The following is a 20529-nucleotide window of genomic DNA, read 5'->3' as shown; positions in this document are numbered from 1 at the left end:
AACTTGATCCGTATGTTTAAATTATACTTACGGATCAAGTTTATCCATACAAATCATACAGATCAATGACGAACTCCCGTACCTTCAATGTAGGATAATTTTGGAATTAATGAAAAATGTTGGGCGCACAAGCAATAGAGCTGGTGCACCTAGCATCACTAGATAACAAAAGACAATCTTGAATCAAACCATCAAAATAACTAAATAGAGCTGGACATTGCGAGTTTTTGTTTTTTTGGGTTTTAAATTTAATTTTAAAAGTAAAATGTGTTTGACCAAAATGAAACTTAAATCATTTCAAAAAAAAAGTTTGAAACATTTTACACTTATTTTTAAAACAAAAAAAAAGATTTTATTAATTTGGTTTTAGTTTAAAAAAAACTCAAATTTCTCACATTTAACAATGACATTATTTTATTGTCATCATCACTATCACTACACCGCTACTACTACTATCGTTATCAACATTATCATCACCACCATCAACATTAGTTGTACTAGAAATTACATTTAATGATTATAAAATGAAATTAACATAAATTATTTGCTCACTAGTTTAATAGTTAGCCTTATCTTTAGGAAGGCAATATTAAAAAAAAAAAATCTTTAGAAAGGCAACAGTTATCATCAGTCAAAATTTAGCTATTTACCGAAATGAAAACAATGATTATGTTTATGTATATAAACGTTTACTTTGGTCGTATGTGTAATCATTTATTTTGTTTTACTTGATATTATATATATTCCATTTATTAAATTACAGACCAGTACAGCTCATTTTTTTGCTGTACAATACTACAGCTCATTGATAGTATTCTATAGAATTTGACCAAATTATATATTAGTCAAAGACAGTGAAACACGACTTTAATTCTTACATATTAATTAAGAAATGTTTTATATTTAATTGCTAAAGTAACTATTTTAAAAACAATAATCTAGTTATATTATGGTTAAATTATAGTATAGTTTTTTTATAACATTGATATATTTTAATTGAGTTTTTAAATTATAATACTGACAATTTATTGGTTATAATAGAAGTAAACTCTATCTCATTAAGTAAGATTTCTTATTTGAGTATTGGAGATAAAAAAATAATTAAAAAAAAACTTAATAAAGATAGTTCTTCAATTTTTTAACCAAGATTAATCTCATAATAATCTGCATCAAAATTTAAAAAAAAAAGACAAAGAAAGTGGAACATCCTCCCCAGAATATATATATAATTATAGATTTTGAGTTCAGGTTTTAAATACGTAGTTATTTTAAGTATCTAGAGGAAAAATATATCATATATAATGATATTATAAGATTTAAATAAGATTGTATCTCAACTTAAGATAAAACAACTAAAACTAAAATTTAAATCTATTAAAAAAATATTTGTTATTTGTAAAGTAAAAAAATCTCATTGATAAAAAAATCATATATATTAATAAAAAGGTTTAAGACATAAAATCTGTCTTATTATGCTTATTATTGGAAGGATACTTATATAAAAAAAGAAAGAAAGAAAGAAAGTGGAACATTAGCGGCGATAATGACGGCAACACAAGACACCTGCTGGTTTGTGATGGGGGTGTCTGCACCAACAGCATTGACTTGGATATGTATGCATGCATGCCGTTGCTAACTACACTAACAAATATCCCATGACTTGCGTGTCCACATCCTTAATATTATACTCCATTTCCACTCATCATATGCCAAATCAACCTACGTTCTCGCTTTCACTTTTCTTTTTCTTCACCTTTTTCTATTTTGTACACTATGCTTCATCTCAAGACATTCAAATCCTACAAATTATCAATATGATCATAATCAAAATTATTTAATATGGATTAAAATTAACGCAATATGTAATTTTAAAAGATATATTAACTTTAAACCGTAGCTAGAAAAGTGTCAAATTTTGCATCCTTCCTGGCCAAATAAAGTAAAAAGTTAAGAAAAACAAACCTATCTCATTGCACGAGGCATGGGCTTTAACGTTAAGAGCAGCGTCCCATTAACCTAACCTAAACAGCAATCAATTTAAAAAAGATCATCGTCCTGGCCGCGTCGATCCGCATTATACGCGTCCAACAAAGACCCTTTCATTCTCTATTCTCAAACTCCAAAAAGCATTCCCGTTTTTTTTCTTGAACCAAACACTCACCTTCTTTCCCTTTCTCACTTACTCTTTTATTAATTTTAAATTGATAATCCAATCCAGCATTTATTCCTTTTCCACCTGATACTGATGCAATCTATCAGGAAGTCCTTTAAATCTTATGGTTCCTACAACAAACATTCTAGGTTTTTTGGCGCCGGAAACACCGATCCCGAACACGAGCAACTCCCCATTCTCCTCGACCAGCAAACCCTCCGCCAATCCGCCATGCCCGCCGGTGACTACGTCGTCAAAATCAACGAGGACGGAAGCGAGGCCCCTCAGGACAACAAGATTTGGCGCGAGTCCAGCTACGAATTCTGGAATAACGACACCACCACCACCACCACCACCACCACCATCCCTGGCAGCAGCGAAGAGAGCTTCGATTTCCGCCATTCGGAGGACCCGCCGTCGCAGCTGATCGGACGCTTCCTCCACAAGCAGCGAGCCTCCGGCGAGATGCAGCTCGACATGGATTTGGAGATGGAGGAGCTGCAGCGCGAAGGCGGCGACGACGACGACGACGGAAAGTTAACGCCGGTTGAGGAATCTCCGATGACACACCGCGTCTCGAGAGAGCTCAAGGTTTCCTTCGAGGAACCTGCCTACAATGTGAATTTCCTCGAAACGCAAAACGACGCCGTCAGAAGAAGGCACAGCAAGGACTCGCCGTCTCTCGCGGAGTTCCAACGCCCTCCCCAACCGCCGCAATACGACCGTCGCCGGTCTCCCTCGCCGTCGCCAGCCTGCGGCGACGAGGTTGTTCGGTGCACCTCGAACGCTTCCTTCGAAAGAAACCTTTCCATGCAGAGAAAATCGGCCTTGTTGAAGGCCAAAACGAGGTCTAGGCTAATGGACCCGCCCGAAGAACCCGACAGAAAATCGGGTCGTGTTTTAAAATCGGGCCAACTCCTATCCGGGTTTTTGGGGAAGAAGAATGACGAAGAGGATGATGATCCGTTTTTGGAAGAGGATCTTCCTGATGAGTTTAAGGAGACTCATTTCAGCTTGTGGATTCTTCTCGAGTGGTTGAGTTTGATTTCGATCATTGGGTTGTTGATAACCACCCTTTGTGTTCCCTTTCTGAGGAACAAGAATCTGTGGCAGCTTAGGTTGTGGAAATGGGAGGTTATGGTTTTGGTTTTGATCTGTGGCAGGTTGGTGTCTGATTGGGTTGTTAGGATTGCTGTGTTCTGCATTGAGAGAAACTTCCTTTTGAGGAAGAGGGTATTGTATTTTGTGTATGGTGTGAGGAAGGCTGTTCAGAATTGTGTTTGGTTGGGGCTTGTGTTGATTGCTTGGCATTTGTTGTTTGACAAGAGGGTGCAGAGGGAGACCCACAGTGATTTCCTCGAGTATGTGACTAAGGTGTTGGTGTGTTTCCTTGTGGGGACTTTGGTGTGGTTGTTGAAGACCCTTATGGTGAAGGTGTTGGCTTCCTCTTTTCATGTGAGTACCTACTTTGACAGGATTCAGGAGTCGCTGTTTAATCAGTTTGTGATTGAGACGCTTTCAGGGCCGCCTTTGGTGGAGATTCAGAAGGCCGAGGAGGAGGAGGAGAGGCTTGCTGATGAGGTTCAGAAGCTTCAGAATGCTGGGGTTACCATACCCCCTGATCTTAGGGCATCTGCTTTTTCTAATATTAAGAGTGGCAGGCTGAGGAGTGGAATGCTGCAGAAAAGCCCCAGAGTTAAGAGCGGCAAGTTTTCGCGGCCACTTTCCAAGAAGTCTGATGAGGGGAATGTGATCACTATGGATAATCTGCATAAGCTCAATCCCAATAATATCTCTGCCTGGAATATGAAAAGGTTGATGAACATGGTCCGGCATGGGGCTCTTTCTACCCTGGATGAACAGATTCTTGATAACTCGAATGATGACGACAATGCCACGCAAATTAGAAGTGAATACGAGGCAAAGGCTGCAGCTAAGAAAATATTTCACAATGTTGCTAGGCGCGGCTGCAGGTTAACCCTTGATCTGTTGTCGCATACAAATTTTGATAACTGAGGATAACTTTTTCCTAGTTTGTTATATCCTTTTCCCCTGTTATCTTATCGCTTTCTGTTTTGCAGGTATATATACCCGGATGACTTGATGCGGTTTATGCGAGAAGATGAAGCTGCAAAAACCATGAATCTCTTTGAAGGAGCTTCTGAAGCTGGGAAAATCAGCAAATCAGCCTTGAAGAACTGGGTGGTGAGAATTAACTAACATAACATATGGAGCTTCATTTGAAGAACTGGAAAGATATATTTACTCTAGTGTCTGAAATGTGTCCTTTTTCTATTCATTGTCTGATTTAGTTACTTTATGTTTTTGTTTCATTTTCAATATGGTTCTATGACATTATTTACTTGTGACAAACCTTGACCTATATATAATAGTGTATTTAACAAAGCTCAGCTGGAAGGTGTTGTAGAAGCCAATTCACTTCTTAGAATCTGTCTGTCAGTTGTGCAAATGGCACAGTAGTGCGCACAAGATTGATTGCATATAATTTAACTTGCCGTTGATGTTTTTATACTTCTGATCATTTCTAATTTTGAATTCTTAATTCATGCATGTACTCACATGCTTTGAAAGATCTTTTTGTTATTAAGAATACATCAGAGTCAATATTTTTATCCTTGACTGGTTTCAATTGATGTTTACATGCAACTGTTTTTGTTTGCTTGCTTTTATAGCATTTACATAACGGTTTTAATTGATGTTTACATGCAACTGTTTATGTTTGCTTATATAGTATTTACAACAGTTCCTTGCATTTAACTTCCCAGGTTAATGCCTTCAGGGAAAGGAGAGCACTTGCTTTGACATTGAATGATACCAAAACGGCAGTGAACAAACTTCATCGAATGCTCAATTTTATAGTTGGAATTATTATACTGGTTATTTGGCTCTTGATATTGGAACTTGCCACCACCAAATTTCTTCTCTTTGTGAGCTCACAGGTTGTCGTGGTTGCATTTATATTTGGAAACACCTGCAAGACCATATTTGAAGCAATTATTTTCTTATTTGTCATGCACCCATTTGATGTGGGAGATAGATGTGAAATTGATGGGGTTCAGGTAATGTTCATCTATCCATCCACGAGTTTTAACAGATTCTGTTTTCATGTAGACATGGCCTAACTTTTCCCCCATGTTTGCTACAGATGGTTGTAGAAGAAATGAACATATTGACAACCATATTTCTGAGATTTGATAATCAAAAGGTCATCATCCCTAACAATGTCCTTGCTACCAAGGCCATATATAACTATTACCGGAGTCCTGACATGGGAGATGCTATCGAATTCTGTGTACATATATCTACCCCAGTTGAAAAGATTTCACTCATTAAACACAGAATACAAAGGTATGTGCTGAGTAGTGTCTGTCTCTGTTGTCTTGTTATAATTTCTTGTTCTATATCTCTGATTGACTGATACTAATAATGACCTGACCTCAATGCAGTTACATTGATAACAAGAAGGAGCACTGGTATCCTTCACCTTTGATTGTATACAGGGATTATGACCAATTAAACATGGTGAGGTTGGCTATCTGGCCAACTCATAGAATGAACTTCCAAGACATGGGAGAAAGGTTTGTGAGGAGATCCCTTTTGCTTGAAGAGATGATCAAGATTTTCAGGGAGCTTGACATTAATTACCGGCTCTTGCCCATGGACATTAATGTGAGAGCCACTCCTACCACTTCTGATCGGCTTCCACCTAGTTGGACATCAGTTCCAACTCCAAGTTGAGTAGAAGAAGGAAATTCATAACCTCATGTCATCTTGTGTGTGTGGAAAACCCGCGGCATTAACTGCTAGGAAATGCTATATTTTAGCTGGATAGCATATTGTAAAGAGAGGGTCTTTTGTTTTTAGATTAGCTTGATATGTACTGAGGTTAGTTTGTAGTAGCTATGAAGCCATGCCTAGGTTTCCCATGTAGTAGTTTTGTTCAAATGATTAGAGGGTTAATCGCTACGTCTTTTATACTATAACCATATTCAGTATAAGATTTCTATATGTCTACCTTCTGTCCCAACATAAGAGAGCTAATTAGTTTCTAATCGCTTCTTATGAATTCACGTGTTTTAATTTAAAGCGCTAAGTTATATATAGTGGACTATTTATAGCAATTAGTAATTCCATCCTTGTCTAAATTCATGCAAGATTAGAAATGTCTATGTTAGCGATTCATTTTTATTTATCGCAAATAGTAATTCCATCCTTGTCTAAATGTAATAGAAGATTCTTGGTCAACAGATATGAAGCACGGAATCCACGGATATGTTATTCCGTTAATTTATTACTAACCAATAAGTACAATCGTGAAGATCCTTGACTTGACAGCTCACGTCATAATAGTTTTGACTGTCGTGCCAAAAATATTTTCCTTTTGAATGATAAATTCATTGAGTTTAATACACATTCTTTTTAATATAAAAGTTTTATATTATTAATTAATAAAAATATTATCGTTTTTTTATGATAGTTATTATATCAACACTCAGCAAGTTTAACATTAATCACAGTTTGTCATTAAACGGTGATATAAAAATTCACGCATAACAATTTATAATTGATAACAATGAATATATTATTTATTATTTTTCAGAAAAAGTGACTTTAATTTTTATGTACAGTGTAAATTTTTTTGTATAGCTAATCAATTAGAAATATAATTGTATTAATTTTAAAAGTAATTATAAGAGAAATCAATATATTTCCTATACATGAATAGTAGACTGAAAAACTGGACCGGGTGGAGCTGAGGTTGAATTGAAAAAATATTGATCCAAATAAAATTAGGTCAGTTTGATGGATTAGATTGAGTTTAAAAAATATTGAAACGATTTTGATCGAGTTTATTTTGGTTTGATATTTTTTTAATTTTAATATTTTACCTTTTAAAATTGTATAAATTTAGACAAGAATTAAAATGGATGAATATGAACAAATCCAATAAATCATTGGACCTCATTGGACTTTAAAAAATGATGAATATTGATTGGCTCGATCCAGTCCATTTCAATGTTTATCCTAATGGATTGGGTCAGTTAGGGTTGAATTGTTGCACTTATTTTGCTGTCCCTAATTACTAGTATAATATTTTTTTATATATTTTGAGAGCACATATTATTTATGAAGAAATGTTAAAGTAATTATTTTTAGTGAAGTTTGTAGTTTCTTTTCTTAAGGCACCCAGAACTGAAATGGATTAAAAAAAGAGGAACAGAGTAGGGTTGGGGCGAGTTAAAAGAAGGTTTTAGGAGGGAAGGAAAAGGGAATGAAATGTGATGGGAAAGGCAAACCTGTCGAGTCTAGTTCACGAACTCCGCATAGCAGCAGCATCCTCTTCCACTCCCAGTCCCAACAATACCTCAGACGACGACGCTTTGGAAGTCAGGTTCCGCACCGTTCTCCCCAATCTTCTCCACGCCTACGTCCTCCCTTCTTCCTCTTCCTCCGGTATTCTCTCAATAATGCTTCTTTCTTTCTTCTCTTTCTCTTTCTCTTATACTGATATCATTTCAGGCAATGAGAGAGAAGTCATTGCTGTAGTCAAGCTTATCTCTCACACCGCCAGAAACTTCCCCGGAGTCTTCTACCATGGCAAGGCTACCTCCTCTATTCTACCCATCCTCGCTCGAATTCTTCCCTTCTTCGCCGAACCTCTCTTCCGGTCTCTCTTCTAACCACTTCCTTTTTCTCTTCTCATTCTCTCCTCTCTTCTCATTCCTTCTCCCTTATTTCAGATCTCGCCACGGTGTCTTCTTCGAAGCTACCGGTTCTCTTCTCTCCTTGCTTCGCTCCGGAGCACGAGATGCTTACCGCCAGTTTTTTGTCGATTCCATGTCGCTCATTCAAGGTACCCTAAAAATTTCAATTATGCACTCAATGTCTTTGTTCCAATACTTCAAACTTAATTATTGCTATTTTCTTCTCTATGATACATGGGTTGATGTTGATATGTTTTGCTTTCGCATTCGCAGATATTCCATACGTGGCTTCACTCAGTGTTAATGTTAATGGATCCTCCAGGTCCAGGGTGACGCTCAAGTGTTTTTGCGACTCCTTCTCTGGAGTTGAAGACCTTCCATCCACCAACAGGCTGGTCGATGGATGTGGTTTATTGATTGACCTCACCGCCCGAACCAGATGGCAACCCTTTGCAACTTGGATTTTGAAGCTTGCCAGTAAATGTCTAACTGAAGGAACACTCTATGTTGAGGGATTGATCCACGCATCCTTTATTTCTGCTGTGTGTTCTCTTTTATGCTACGGGGATGCTGACCTGCATGTGGTGTGTATTGGTTTGTGAAATTTGGAATTGAGTTTTTCGCTTGATTTTTACTTTAATTATTGTCTGATTATTTTGTATCTTTATGGAAGGCATGCTTTGACTTTGTACATATCATTGGGACGGTCACAAACTATGATGTCATTCCTTATCAGAATTTAATCCTGTCAATAGCTACTATCTTGAATTTGGACAAGGAGGGGCTTCCTGTTTTCAGGTTTGATTATGCTTTTTTTTTCTTCCTGAAATGAATCATTCATATAATTGGGCTTTAATAGTAAACTATGGCTATTCTTGTAGAAATCTGTTTCCAAATTCAATTAGATTCTTACATTCTGATGGATTATATTTAAATTTAGATGACCTTATACAAAACTTCTTTAAGTCTACAAGATTGTTTATTAACAAACATTAGGATGACACACCTGCAGAAACATGGCTTATGATTCATCGTTGGGTATTTGCCTGAATACACTTTACTCTAGCTGTCCTGAAGATGTTGTCAAATTAACAGCTGCTGATTTAGTCAGTGTATTCCTTCAATCGATGTGGAGAACCAAAAGCCAGCAACTTAAGGTTAATATTGATACTTAATTTCCTTAGAACAGCTTAGTTAACTGGGAAGCTATTCACTGATTCCCTTCCCATTCTGGAATTTGATAAATTTGAGGCAGCAAATGGTTCAAGAGGATCTAATAGTATTCCTTTTCAGGTTGCGTTATGCGGTGCCTATGCTAGGATTGCTCAAGTTTGTCCCCCTCATATCTGGAAGCCAGAATATCTCATATCTGCACTTTACCATTCGGAACCATGTTTGCCTCTGATAGAGTGCTTCCATGTAGCTCTGTCTACACTTGGCCCACATCTTGTAGGGGGAATTCGAGGAAACATTAAGGATTTAACCATTTTAGCATCTGGAGATAAGTCAACTGAAAGCATGAGGATTTGCCAAAAAAGGCCCATTCAGGATATAGATAATTTAAGTATCAAGAGACAAAAATTGAATGAAGAAATTGTTGTTGCAGATGCCAGTCTTGAGGTGGAATGTAAAAGTAGTTACATTGTTACTTACCAAAGAGTAGAAGGTTATGCTAGCCATATGAATAAATCTCTTCTTTCATTTGTTGAATCATTAAATGCTCCTACTATCAGACCCGGTTCTTTGAGGCCAGATATTGCTTTATCTGCACTTAGCATGCTATGCATTGCCTTTTCTATTTATCCAGAGACAGATCTGTCTCTCAGAATCTTTGAGCAGATGCTTGCATGGCTTCCATGGATAGCTGATCAGGTAGGTAGGTCATGGTTTCAAATTCCTGTGGTATAATTTGTTTCTTTTTCAATAAATTAACTTGCTGCTGTTATAGGCAAAACAAGGAAACTCAATTACCATAGATATTTCCACATACCTAGAAGGAATTCACAGTGTGTTGCTTGTGCAAAGTAAGCTTTGGACCTTTCCTATATCGATACTGTCAGTTAACTTTTTCTTTTTCCTTAGAATAAAAATGTTATATTTCTTTCTAGTTGATTACACTTACTGTGCTTATTTGTTTGATCACAAATTACAAGGATTGTTTGCATTCTGACAATTGTCTTAATAGTCTGAATTGGATTCTTTGTATTTTGGAAGAACTACCTTTTTGATGAACTAGCAGTCCTTTTTAGCCTCACTCACTTAATGCTACTCATGTCTTGAACAGAAAATCATAAGGATTTGAAAGTAGAGTATCTTGTTTCAAATTATTTATTGCATATGGTGTTCTTCCATTGTGTATGTAAATAATGAGAACCTTATTAAATATATTATATAGATAAGTCTTTGGTTGCAAATCATGGCTCTTTGCAAACATTATTATCATTTTCTTTTTATATCTTGTTGTTAGGGATTCTAGGTTTCTGGTAAAACTCTCTAATGTCCTTCTGTATATTAAGTGATAATGACAAGCAACCAAATATGGGAATTTTTTTTGCCATATCCTTTAATTTAGTTTACTTATACTTTAAGTTTGTGGTATCTACTATTTCATGCTCCTGATTTGTATCACTTGTGCCTGATCTCAATCAGATGCCTCTCTCAAAGAACACAACCCGTTAGATGATGAGAATTACCATGTAGACCTTATACTTGTGCTTAAACTTCCATGGACTCATATGCTTGTTGGTATTGATAATAATTGCCCATGGAAAACAAAATGCCTTTCTCTTCAAGTAGTATCAAAGCTAGGCCCAAGCTTGAACAGCAAAGTTGTTCGTGAAGTTTTAGATCTGGGTCTTCATGATGAAGCTGAAGAAGTCAGAACTGAAGCTGCCATTTCTATTCCAGTGATGGTTTTGTGGTCTGGTCTTGATGTATCATCTCCTGTCTTTGAAATAATGGAGTAAGTAAACTGTGTGGATATTATCTCATACATAATATCAATAACACGTCGGTCAGACTTGTCATTCAGTTAGTTTGAATATAGGCGTATGATTAACATGAAGTTACTCATATATTAGTTTCAAAATCTGAATTGCAGGAGCTGATTGAATGAATATATTCTTGCTTAAACATTTTTTTTTCCTTTGAACTCTTGCTTCTATTTCCTAGGATGGATTTGTGTTTTGAATGCAACGTACTTGAGATGTTTCTAAATTTATCACACACACACACACTCGGATTAGATTTATGATCCATGAATGTTCAAATGGTAAGACTGCATTCCTTCTAGTGAGTTGTCCCTTTTATGTTTCACCTCTTCAATAGTTTGTTTTGTTTTTCGTTGAGATCCCACATCGATTATAAATATGACCAAAGTATAGCTTATAAAGGCTTAGAAAATCACACCTCATGAGCTAGTTTTTGAAGTTGAGTTATGCCTAACCCAAAATTGAGATGGCGTCATAGCCTATCATAAATCTTATATTGAGCCACCCTCACCCAAAAATTTACCCAGCATTGCATTTTTCCAAATGCAATATCAGAAGAAAAATCAACACTACAATTCCCAAGCTTTAGATGTCCATTCCTGGGCATTTGGGGTACAGGGGGGATATTGTTGAGATCCCACATCAACTATAGATATGACTAAAGTAGAGCTTATAAAAGGTTTGGACAATCCACATGTCATGAGCTAGCTTTTGAAGTTGAGATAGGCCCAACTCAAATTCAAGAGTTTTCAATCGTTTTTTGCATTCCAAATTTATTATAGTTGTCCCTTGGCTGGGTGCCTATATGGCTATTTTTGTTGTAATTTATATATATAACCTGTAGTACCTCTGGTACTTTCAGTTTTCAGTTATCAATATAAATGATATTTGCAGTTCAAAAAAAAAAAAGCAAGTTTTTTATTTTCCCCATTGTATATTTGTTTGTTAAATTTGGCTATTACATGGAAGTGCATCATTGAAAGTTGTATCTCTTGAATAAAATGATGGAGAAACAAATCCTCTGGTAATCTGTATTTTTGCTTTTCCCTATCCAACATGCAGGTACTTAAAGAAAGATAATGAGAAGGTTAAGAAATTTCTTCCCTTATCTCTTGGTCTATTATCTTGTCTTTATGGATGTAGAAGATCTGTATCTGATTCACATATAAACGAATGCAAATTATTTGTAAATGTAAAAAATGGAAGAATGTGTTGGACAGTAGATTGTTTACTGCAAGGTTTCTGCTGTTCAAAATGCAATAGCAATTTTATTTGCAATCTCAATGAGCAGCAAGCTCCAATCATTCATCGATCTGGTATGCATGGAGCAGATGCAGATTTTAGCTTGGACTGTACTTTCATTCAACTGCAATCTTTATTTTTTGAACTTCTATTTGATGAGTCATCAGAAGATGTCCAAATTTCCTGTGTGAGAGTTATTCATCGGATCCTTGCACATGGAGCCTCTGATATTCTTCTCAAAACAAGGTTTGAGTGGATAAAATGTGTGGAGTTTCTTCTTACTAGCAGGAGCAAGGAATTGAGAGAAGCATTTTGCAGTCAGATTAGATTCTTTGTGGACGATCTTATTTTGAGTTCAATTTTTTCTGGAAATGCTGACAAAAGCAAGGAACAAAAATTCCTGGATACAATTAAACATGCCATGACAGTAGCTGATGGTCCACATATATTGGAGACTTTAATGGAATGTACAGCTGAAATAATGGTCGCTGTCAGTATAGATAGCAAACTGTTCTTATGTTCTCTTATACTGTTGGTTGATCAACTTGATAGCACACATGTGACTGTGAGAATGAATGCATCCAGGTTAATACACAAATCTTGCTATTTCCATCTTAAAGGTGGTCTTGAGTTAATTCTTTCAAAAGATCTTCATATTTGTAATGAATTGTATGATTATCTCTCTGAGAGACTTGCCAGCCGCCCAGTCTTAGTGAGGGAGTTTGCAGAAGCTGTTTTTGGTGTTGAGACCAAAGAACTTGTCAAGAAAATGATTCCTTTTGTTCTCCCAAAGCTTGTGGTGTCTCAGCATTATAATAGTCAAGCAGTTGACACTTTATATGAGTTGGCCAAGTGTTTGAACACTGATATGGTGCCTCTGATAGTTAACTGGCTACCAAAAGTTCTTGCTTTTGCTCTTCATCAAACTGATGACCAGCAGTTAATTTCTGCCGTGCAGTTTTACCATGCACAGACTGGTTCTGACAAGCAGGAAATATTTGCGGCTGCTTTACCTGCTCTTCTAGATGAACTTGTATGCTTTACAGATTGTGGTGATTCAGAAGAGATAAATAGAAGGTAATTTGTGTAGATTTCTGGAACTTGATTTTAATTTGATTCCTGAGTGGAAAACTTTCACACCTGGATATTAATTTTTGGAATTCACGTGTTTGTCTTGGAAACTATGTTGCTGTCACCTCAGATTTAGCTATATTAATGATTATATACGTAATTTGTTTTTATTTATTCACTCATCATTGATTAGCAGAATTTGATTTGTTTACTGGCAATTGATTAGCAAATATATTGAATCTCACATTTCTTTCTTTCATGGTACTTGTATAGCCTTCCATCATAAACCAAACAGGGGCTCATTCTTTAGTGCAGAGTTATATTGTTATATAGAAATTAAAAAATGGTAATTAATGTACATAAGTTTTGCTTGTCCTTGACTCATTATTCTTCTGTTTATTGACAGGTTAGCAAGAGTACCTCAAATGATTAAAGGCATTGCTAAAGTTCTCACTGGTGCCGAAGATCTCCCAGGGTTTTTGAGGAATCATTTTGTTGGCCTTCTTAACAGTATAGACAGAAAAATTCTCCATGCCGACGATTTCATGCTTCGGAGACAAGCACTTGACCGTATTGAGATGCTGATTAGAATGATGGGTTCACATCTTAATACCTATGTGCCAAAATTGATGGTTCTTCTTATGTACTCTATAGATAAAGAACCACTGCAAAAGGAGGGTCTGTCTGTCTTGCATTTTTTCATAAAGCAATTGGCTAAAGTATCACCATCTAGCATTAAGCATATTATTTCTCAAGTTTTTGCTTCCCTTCTTCCCTTCCTGGAGAGAGACAAAGAAAATCCCTCAATACATTTGGATAAAGTGGTAACAATTTTAGAAGAACTTGTTCTTAAGAACAGGGTTATCCTAAAGCAGCATATATGTGAGTTCCCCCCGTTGCCCTGCATACCTGCTTTGATAGAAGTGAACAAAGCAATTGAGGATGCTCGTGGGACAATGACTTTGAAGGATCAATTGCGAGATGTAGTTGATGGTTTAAATCATGAGAACTTAAATGTGAGGTACATGGTAGTGTGTGAGCTTCGTAAGCTTCTGAACTCAAGATGGAAGGATGTTACTGCTCTTATCACTGCTGAAGCAGGTTCAGACTTGGATGTCTTGAGTTCTTTGATCACATCATTATTAAGAGGATGTGCAGAAGAATCAAGGACCACAGTTGGGCAGCGGTTGAAGCTAGTCTGTGCTGATTGTCTTGGAGCCCTTGGTGCTGTTGACCCTGCAAAAGTGAAAGGTTTTTCATGTCAACGTTTCAAAATTCAATGCTCTGATGATGATCTCATATTTGAGCTGATCCACAAACATCTAGCTCGGGCTTTTAGATCTGCACCTGATACTGTTATTCAAGACTCTGCTGCATTGGCTATACAGGAGTTGCTAAAATTTGCTGGTTGTGAGGCATCACTGGATGAAAATGCTTCAACTACTACATCACAGGCACAAAAGGATGAAGATAATCACAAAGCTGTTTCATCTAAGATCAAGAGTACTAATGGTAGTAAAGGGATGAATAATAGGGGGCAGAAATTGTGGGATCGGTTCTCTAATTATGTGAAAGAGATTATAGCCCCATGCTTAACATCTAGGTTTCAGCTTCCTAAAGTAGCTGATTCAACATCTGCTGGCCCTATTTACCGCACTTCTATGTCTTTTAGAAGATGGATTTTCTTTTGGATAAGAAAACTGACTGCACATGCTACTGGATCTCGTGCAAGCATCTTTAATGCTTGTCGAGGTATTGTGCGCCATGATATGCAAACAGCCATATATTTGCTTCCATACTTGGTTCTCAATGCTGTTTGTCATGGTACTCAGGAGGCACGTCAAGGAATAACAGAAGAAATCCTGTCGGTTCTCGATGCAGCTGCATCAGAGAACAGTGGTGCTTCAGTTCATGGATTCAGTGGTGGTCAAAGTGAAGTTTGTATTCAAGCCGTGTTTACTCTTCTTGATAACCTAGGACAATGGGTGGATGATGTTGAACAAGATCTTGCTCTTTCCAGTTCTCAACCAATGGTTTCTAGGCAGCAAAAGTCAAAGGGTCTAAGTTCAAATTCCTTGACAGATCAGGACCAACTACTTGTTCAGTGTAAATATGTCTCAGAGCTTCTGTGTGCAATTCCCAAGGTGACTCTTGCTAGGGCATCCTTTAGGTGTCAGGCTTTTGCAAGGTCCTTGATGTACTTTGAGTCCTATGTGAGGGAAAAGTCGGGTGCTTTCAACCCTGCTGCCGAGAGGAGTGGCATATTTGAGGACCAAGATGTTTCACATCTCATGGAAATATATAGCTGTTTGGATGAGCCAGATGGACTATCTGGCTTGTCATGTTTAAGTAAATTTTTGAGGTTACAAGATCATCTATTAATGAACAAAAAGGCCGGGAATTGGGCTGATGTTTTAACTTCCTGTGAACAAGCTTTGCAGATGGAGCCTACCTCAGTTCAGAGACATTCTGATGTCCTTAACTGTTTACTAAACATGTGCCACCTTCAGGCCATGGTCACTCATGTTGATGGTTTAATTTCTAGGATCCCTCAGTACAAGAAAGCCTGGTGCATGCAAGGTGTGCAGGCAGCCTGGAGGCTTGGCAGGTGGGATTTGATGGATGAGTACCTTGGTGGAGCTGAAGAAGATGGTTTAGTTTGTTGTAGCTCTGAAAGTAATGCTTCATTTGATTTGAATGTTGCAAAGATTCTCCAGGCAATGATGAAGAGGGACCACTTCTCAGTAGCAGAGAAAATTGCTTTATCGAAGCAGTCACTAATTGCTCCCCTAGCTGCTGCAGGAATGGATTCTTACATGCGAGCCTACCCATTTGTTGTAAAACTTCACTTTCTACGGGAATTGGAGGACTTCCATTCTATTTTGGGTGATGACTCTTTCTTAGAGAAATCGTTTGACTTAGATCATCAAGCTTTCTCTAAATTAGTGGACAACTGGGACAATCGACTAAGGTTTACGCAGTCGTCACTCTGGGCTAGGGAGCCACTCTTGGCTTTCAGAAGACTGGTTTTTGGTGTAAGTAGTCTTGGTGCTCAAGTTGGCAATTGCTGGCTTCAATATTCAAAACTATGTCGCCTGGCTGGTCATTATGAAACAGCCAATAGAGCAATTTTAGAAGCTCAGTCCTCTGGTGCACCAAATGTCCACATGGAAAAGGCAAAACTTCTCTGGAGCACCCGGCGGTCTGATGGTGCCATTGCTGTGTTGCAACAATCTCTCTTGAACATGCCTGTTGAGGTTTTAGGCTCTAAAACAATATCATCTATTACTAGCCTTTCCCTTTTACCACTTAATCCACAGCCTATTGTTTGTGAAAGTCAGGCCATGAATGAGAATAGAGATATTGCAAAGACCCTTCTTCTGTACTCAAGGTGGACGCATTACACTGGGCAGAAACAAAAGGAAGATGTAATAAGTCTTTATACTAGGGTGAGGGAACTGCAACCCAAATGGGAGAAAGGGTTCTTTTATATTGCTAAGTATTGTGATGAAGTGCTTGGTGATGCCAGGAAACGCCAGGAGGAACTGCTTGGTGATGCCAGGAAACGCCAGGAGGAAAATTCTAAACTTGGTCCTAGAAGGGTTCCTTCAGCAACTATTGCTGTTGGTTCATCAAACTTGAATGGTGAGAAGCCTTGGTGGTCCGATGTTCCTGAAGTGCTGTTATTCTATGCTAAAGGACTTCACAGAGGACACAAGAATTTATTTCAGGCACTTCCAAGGTTATTAACCCTGTGGTTTGATTTTGGAAGCATGTATCAAAGCAGTGGTTCATCAAACAAGGATTTAAAGGATGTACATGCGAAGGTGGGTAGAGAAATTTTCTTCTCTCATGTTTTCTTTGTGTTCAATACATGGAAATTCTTCTTTTGCATTTGTAGTTTTGTACTATTTGGTTTTTTGTCTTTTACCTTTGTAGGTAATGAGTATTGTAAGAGGCTGTTTGAAAGAATTACCGCCATACCATTGGTTGACAGTGCTACCTCAATTGGTTTCAAGAATTTGCCACCAGAATGAAGAAATTGTTCGACTCGTCAAACTTATCATTACCTCTGTTCTCCGCCAGTATCCACAACAGGGCCTATGGATTATGGCTGCAGTTTCAAAATCCACGGTTCCTTCAAGGCGGGAAGCAGCAGCGGAAATCATACAAGCTGCTCGTAAAGGTTTCAGCCCAGGAAGTAAGGAGAACAGTTTGTTTGTTCAATTTACTACCCTGATTGATCATCTGATCAAGTTATGCTTCCATGCTGGCCAGTCAAGAGCAAAGACAATTAATCTCTCAACTGAATTTAGTTCTCTAAAGAGGATGATGCCCCTGGGAATTATAATGCCAATTCAACAATCTCTTACTGTTAATCTTCCAACATATGATGGGAATCTGGGTGATTCACGTATGTCTAATATCTTTTCCTCCACAGACCTTCCTACTATATCAGGCATTGCTGACGAGGCAGAGATTCTTTCGTCTCTTCAGCGGCCTAAGAAAGTATGTTAACAATTTTCTACCTTTCCTTAATTTTTTGTCTGATTCTTGAATAAGGGCAGTTCGCTTATTTGATGCAGTGTGTGGTATAGCACTGTTTTTGGTTTCCACATAATTTCAATTGAGCGGGCATCATAACTCATTTAAGACCAAACTGTGGTATTGGTACTGCTTATTGTGTTACTTTATTTAAATAGCATCAATTAATAGTAATTTAATGGTTGGATGGGATAATCTTCTAATGCATGCATTTATCCTTAAGTTTTTCAAATTTCATGGAAGAATGGATATATCATATTAGAGGAAAATTCATTCCAATAGGAACAATTATTGTGGTAGTGGACAACTTGAAGGGGCCAATTGGGTAGTAGTGTGAGGTTGTGGCCTGCTACCAGCATTAGTTGGTCTCTAACTAGGGGAAAGTGGCTGGGGCCTGGGGATAAGTACTACATGGATGGATTAGGATGATGCATGATTATAGTAATTACCCAATTTTGGATAAAGATGATAGTGGTTGCATTCCAATAATTGATCATGATGTCAAACAAGACTATAAAATGAATGTGGCCTTGTATTTACAAGCTCATTGCAAAGATTAACAGTGCTGATTTCCTACCCCTAGATAATTTTTTACTTAATAGAGTAATCCTTTTTATACATTAAACAAAATATTTGTTTAAGATACTGGACAGGTCTAATCTAAAGAACTTGCTTGCCAATAAACCCACCAATTAAATAAATGCCACTATTGTCTGTTGTATTGTATGCACCATCTTTTTGATAAATGCCTTTGATTTCAGATCATTCTATTAGGCAGTGATGGTCTTGAGCACCCATTTCTTTGCAAACCGAAGGATGACCTCCGCAAAGATGCTCGCATGATGGAGTTCACTGCAATGATCAACCGGTTGCTATCCAAATATCCTGAGAGTCGACGAAGGAAGCTCTATATTCGAACATTTGCTGTGATTCCTCTGACAGAGGACTGTGGCATGGTAGAGTGGGTGCCCCACACTCGTGGACTTCGACAAATTCTTCAAGACATATATATTACATGTGGAAAATTTGATAGGCAGAAAACTAATCCTCTAATTAAACAAATTTATGATCAATGTCAAGGTAAAAGGCCAGAGGATGAGATGCTAAAGAACAAAATCCTTCCAATGTTTCCTCCTGTTTTCCACAAATGGTTCCTGACAACATTTTCAGAGCCTGCTGCATGGTTCAGGGCCCGTGTTGCTTATGCTCACACAACTGCAGTTTGGTCCATGGTTGGGCATATTGTGGGGCTGGGTGACCGGCATGGTGAAAATATTCTTTTTGATTCTACCAGTGGTGATTGTGTTCACGTTGATTTCAGTTGCTTATTTGACAAAGGCTTGCAGTTAGAGAAGCCTGAGCTTGTTCCTTTTAGGCTAACTCAGGTAAGAAAAGCACATCATTGGAAAATATTTTGTAAATCCAGCGCATACTATTTTATTTTTCCTCGAATGAACACAGATATCATTGGCAACGATTAACATATGCCTTACTTCTCCAGGCTATTGCAGATCGTACAATTAAATTTTTGGGAAAAAAATTCATTACTAAGTTAGTAAAGATTATGCTTTGGAACACATCAAAAGTTAAAACATTTACCGTTGCTAATTATTTTTGTTTCTCATATGTATGAATGCTGGTATCTATGTTATGGATTGATCCTGCAACAAAACCTACAGAACATGATTGATGGCTTAGGTATCACTGGATATGAGGGTATCTTCTTGAGGGTTTGTGAAATTACACTTTCGGTACTGAGGACACACAGGGAGACTCTCATGAGTGTGCTTGAAACTTTCATCCACGATCCTCTTGTGGAGTGGACAAAATCTCACAAATCCAGTGGCGTAGAAGTGCAGAATCCACACGCACAGGTTTGGTATTCAGTTCTTGTTTTCATATTGTAAGTGAAACAAGTTTGGGCTCCATCTTTATTAGCTTCATCTGAAAAGAGACTTCGTTCATTTTTTTCATTGATGATAGTTTAGGTTTTTTTTTTTTTTAAATCTAATTTATGTGCCTTTCTTATTTTCAGATAATGGATTCCTATCTCTGATAATTTATTCCTTTAAGCAAATAATTGTTGCAATTGGTTGTTGTAATGAATTTCTGATAATTTTAAAATTAATTGTTGTAATTATATTTTATGGATTTTGTCAGAGAGCAATTAGTAATATTGAGGCAAGGTTACAAGGAGTGGTTGTTGGTGTTGGAGCTGCGCCGTCATTGCCTCTTGCTGTAGAAGGTCAAGCTCGTAGACTAATTGCTGAAGCAGTCTCTCACAAGAATCTTGGAAAAATGTACATATGGTGGATGCCTTGGTTTTGAAGATTTGGATGGGTGGAGAAATTCCTCCCATATTATTTTAGGCAGGTATGATATCATTAGTTTCATTTCCTTCCTCTGTTTAATTTTTTAATGTTCTTTCTGTGGATATCAACCAGCAATCGAAGGAAGGTATGAAGTGGCATACAGAATGTACAGGACTTGAAGAGGCAAAACTTTTGGAAGCAGAGATTCGACCTCATCATAAAGTTGGGCAAGGAGTGGCTGAACGGGAGGTTGACGCTTCATAGTTGAATCTATGGGTACTCTGCTTCATGGCGATCCATTCCATAGAAACATGTTTAGAGTTGAAAGTACAGGTGTTCTGGTATTTGTTTGTATATTCTTTAAGGTGATTGTGGACGCATTCCTTTGTATATGAATTAACCTTTAAGCCTGGGAAACACACCGGGTGCAACAATAAAAAAAAATTACTCAGATAGTCAGATATTGTCTTTCTTATATCTCAAACATAACA

At 37.4% G+C, this 20529-nt stretch overlaps 2 protein-coding genes across 5 annotated transcripts; both read left to right on the top strand.

Moving 5' to 3' along the window:
* The first annotated feature begins 1969 nt into the window (after nucleotides 1-1969).
* LOC102665658 (mechanosensitive ion channel protein 6) lies at nucleotides 1970-6187 on the top strand. Its single transcript, XM_006589670.4, has 5 exons — nucleotides 1970-4125; nucleotides 4234-4357; nucleotides 4939-5232; nucleotides 5319-5521; nucleotides 5620-6187. The coding sequence occupies exons 1-5, from the start codon at nucleotides 2246-2248 to the stop codon at nucleotides 5909-5911; spliced, it is 2793 nt and encodes a 930-aa protein (XP_006589733.1). The 5' UTR covers nucleotides 1970-2245; the 3' UTR covers nucleotides 5912-6187.
* Nucleotides 6188-7341: 1154 nt separating this feature from the next.
* Nucleotides 7342-20489, top strand: LOC100804117 (serine/threonine-protein kinase ATR). 4 transcript variants are annotated; one of them, XM_006589669.4, is made up of 16 exons: nucleotides 7345-7627; nucleotides 7694-7841; nucleotides 7915-8027; nucleotides 8152-8462; nucleotides 8552-8676; nucleotides 8891-9035; nucleotides 9172-9750; nucleotides 9827-9902; nucleotides 10528-10840; nucleotides 11931-13187; nucleotides 13588-17008; nucleotides 17121-17690; nucleotides 18488-19111; nucleotides 19406-19600; nucleotides 19887-20095; nucleotides 20171-20489. In XM_006589669.4, the coding sequence occupies exons 1-15, from the start codon at nucleotides 7456-7458 to the stop codon at nucleotides 20052-20054; spliced, it is 8217 nt and encodes a 2738-aa protein (XP_006589732.1). In that variant the 5' UTR covers nucleotides 7345-7455; the 3' UTR covers nucleotides 20055-20095; nucleotides 20171-20489. The 4 variants fall into 4 exon arrangements, with proteins under 4 accessions (XP_040861945.1, XP_006589732.1, XP_003535761.1 ...); XM_003535713.5 differs by having other exon boundaries at nucleotides 19887-20099; XM_014763433.2 differs by having other exon boundaries at nucleotides 7417-7565; nucleotides 19887-20099.
* Nucleotides 20490-20529: the final 40 nt, after the last annotated feature.

This window comes from Glycine max, chromosome 10, assembly GCF_000004515.6.
Source record: "Glycine max cultivar Williams 82 chromosome 10, Glycine_max_v4.0, whole genome shotgun sequence".
NCBI classification, from domain to species: Eukaryota; Viridiplantae; Streptophyta; class Magnoliopsida; order Fabales; family Fabaceae; genus Glycine; species Glycine max.
This window is presented reverse-complemented; position numbering and strand designations above follow the sequence as displayed.

Excerpts from the sequence above, each read along its gene's own strand:
- LOC102665658 (XM_006589670.4), top strand. The coding sequence starts at position 2,246 with ATGCAATCTATCAGGAAGTCCTTTAAATCTTATGGTTCCTACAACAAA. Across the intron at positions 5,233-5,318 it reads GTGAAATTGATGGGGTTCAG|ATGGTTGTAGAAGAAATGAA; the intron begins GTAATGTTCATC and ends TGTTTGCTACAG. Across the intron at positions 5,522-5,619 it reads ATTAAACACAGAATACAAAG|TTACATTGATAACAAGAAGG; the intron begins GTATGTGCTGAG and ends ACCTCAATGCAG.
- LOC100804117 (XM_006589669.4), top strand. The coding sequence starts at position 7,456 with ATGGGAAAGGCAAACCTGTCGAGTCTAGTTCACGAACTCCGCATAGCA. Across the intron at positions 9,036-9,171 it reads CCAAAAGCCAGCAACTTAAG|GTTGCGTTATGCGGTGCCTA; the intron begins GTTAATATTGAT and ends ATTCCTTTTCAG. Across the intron at positions 19,112-19,405 it reads TTCCTTTTAGGCTAACTCAG|AACATGATTGATGGCTTAGG; the intron begins GTAAGAAAAGCA and ends CAAAACCTACAG.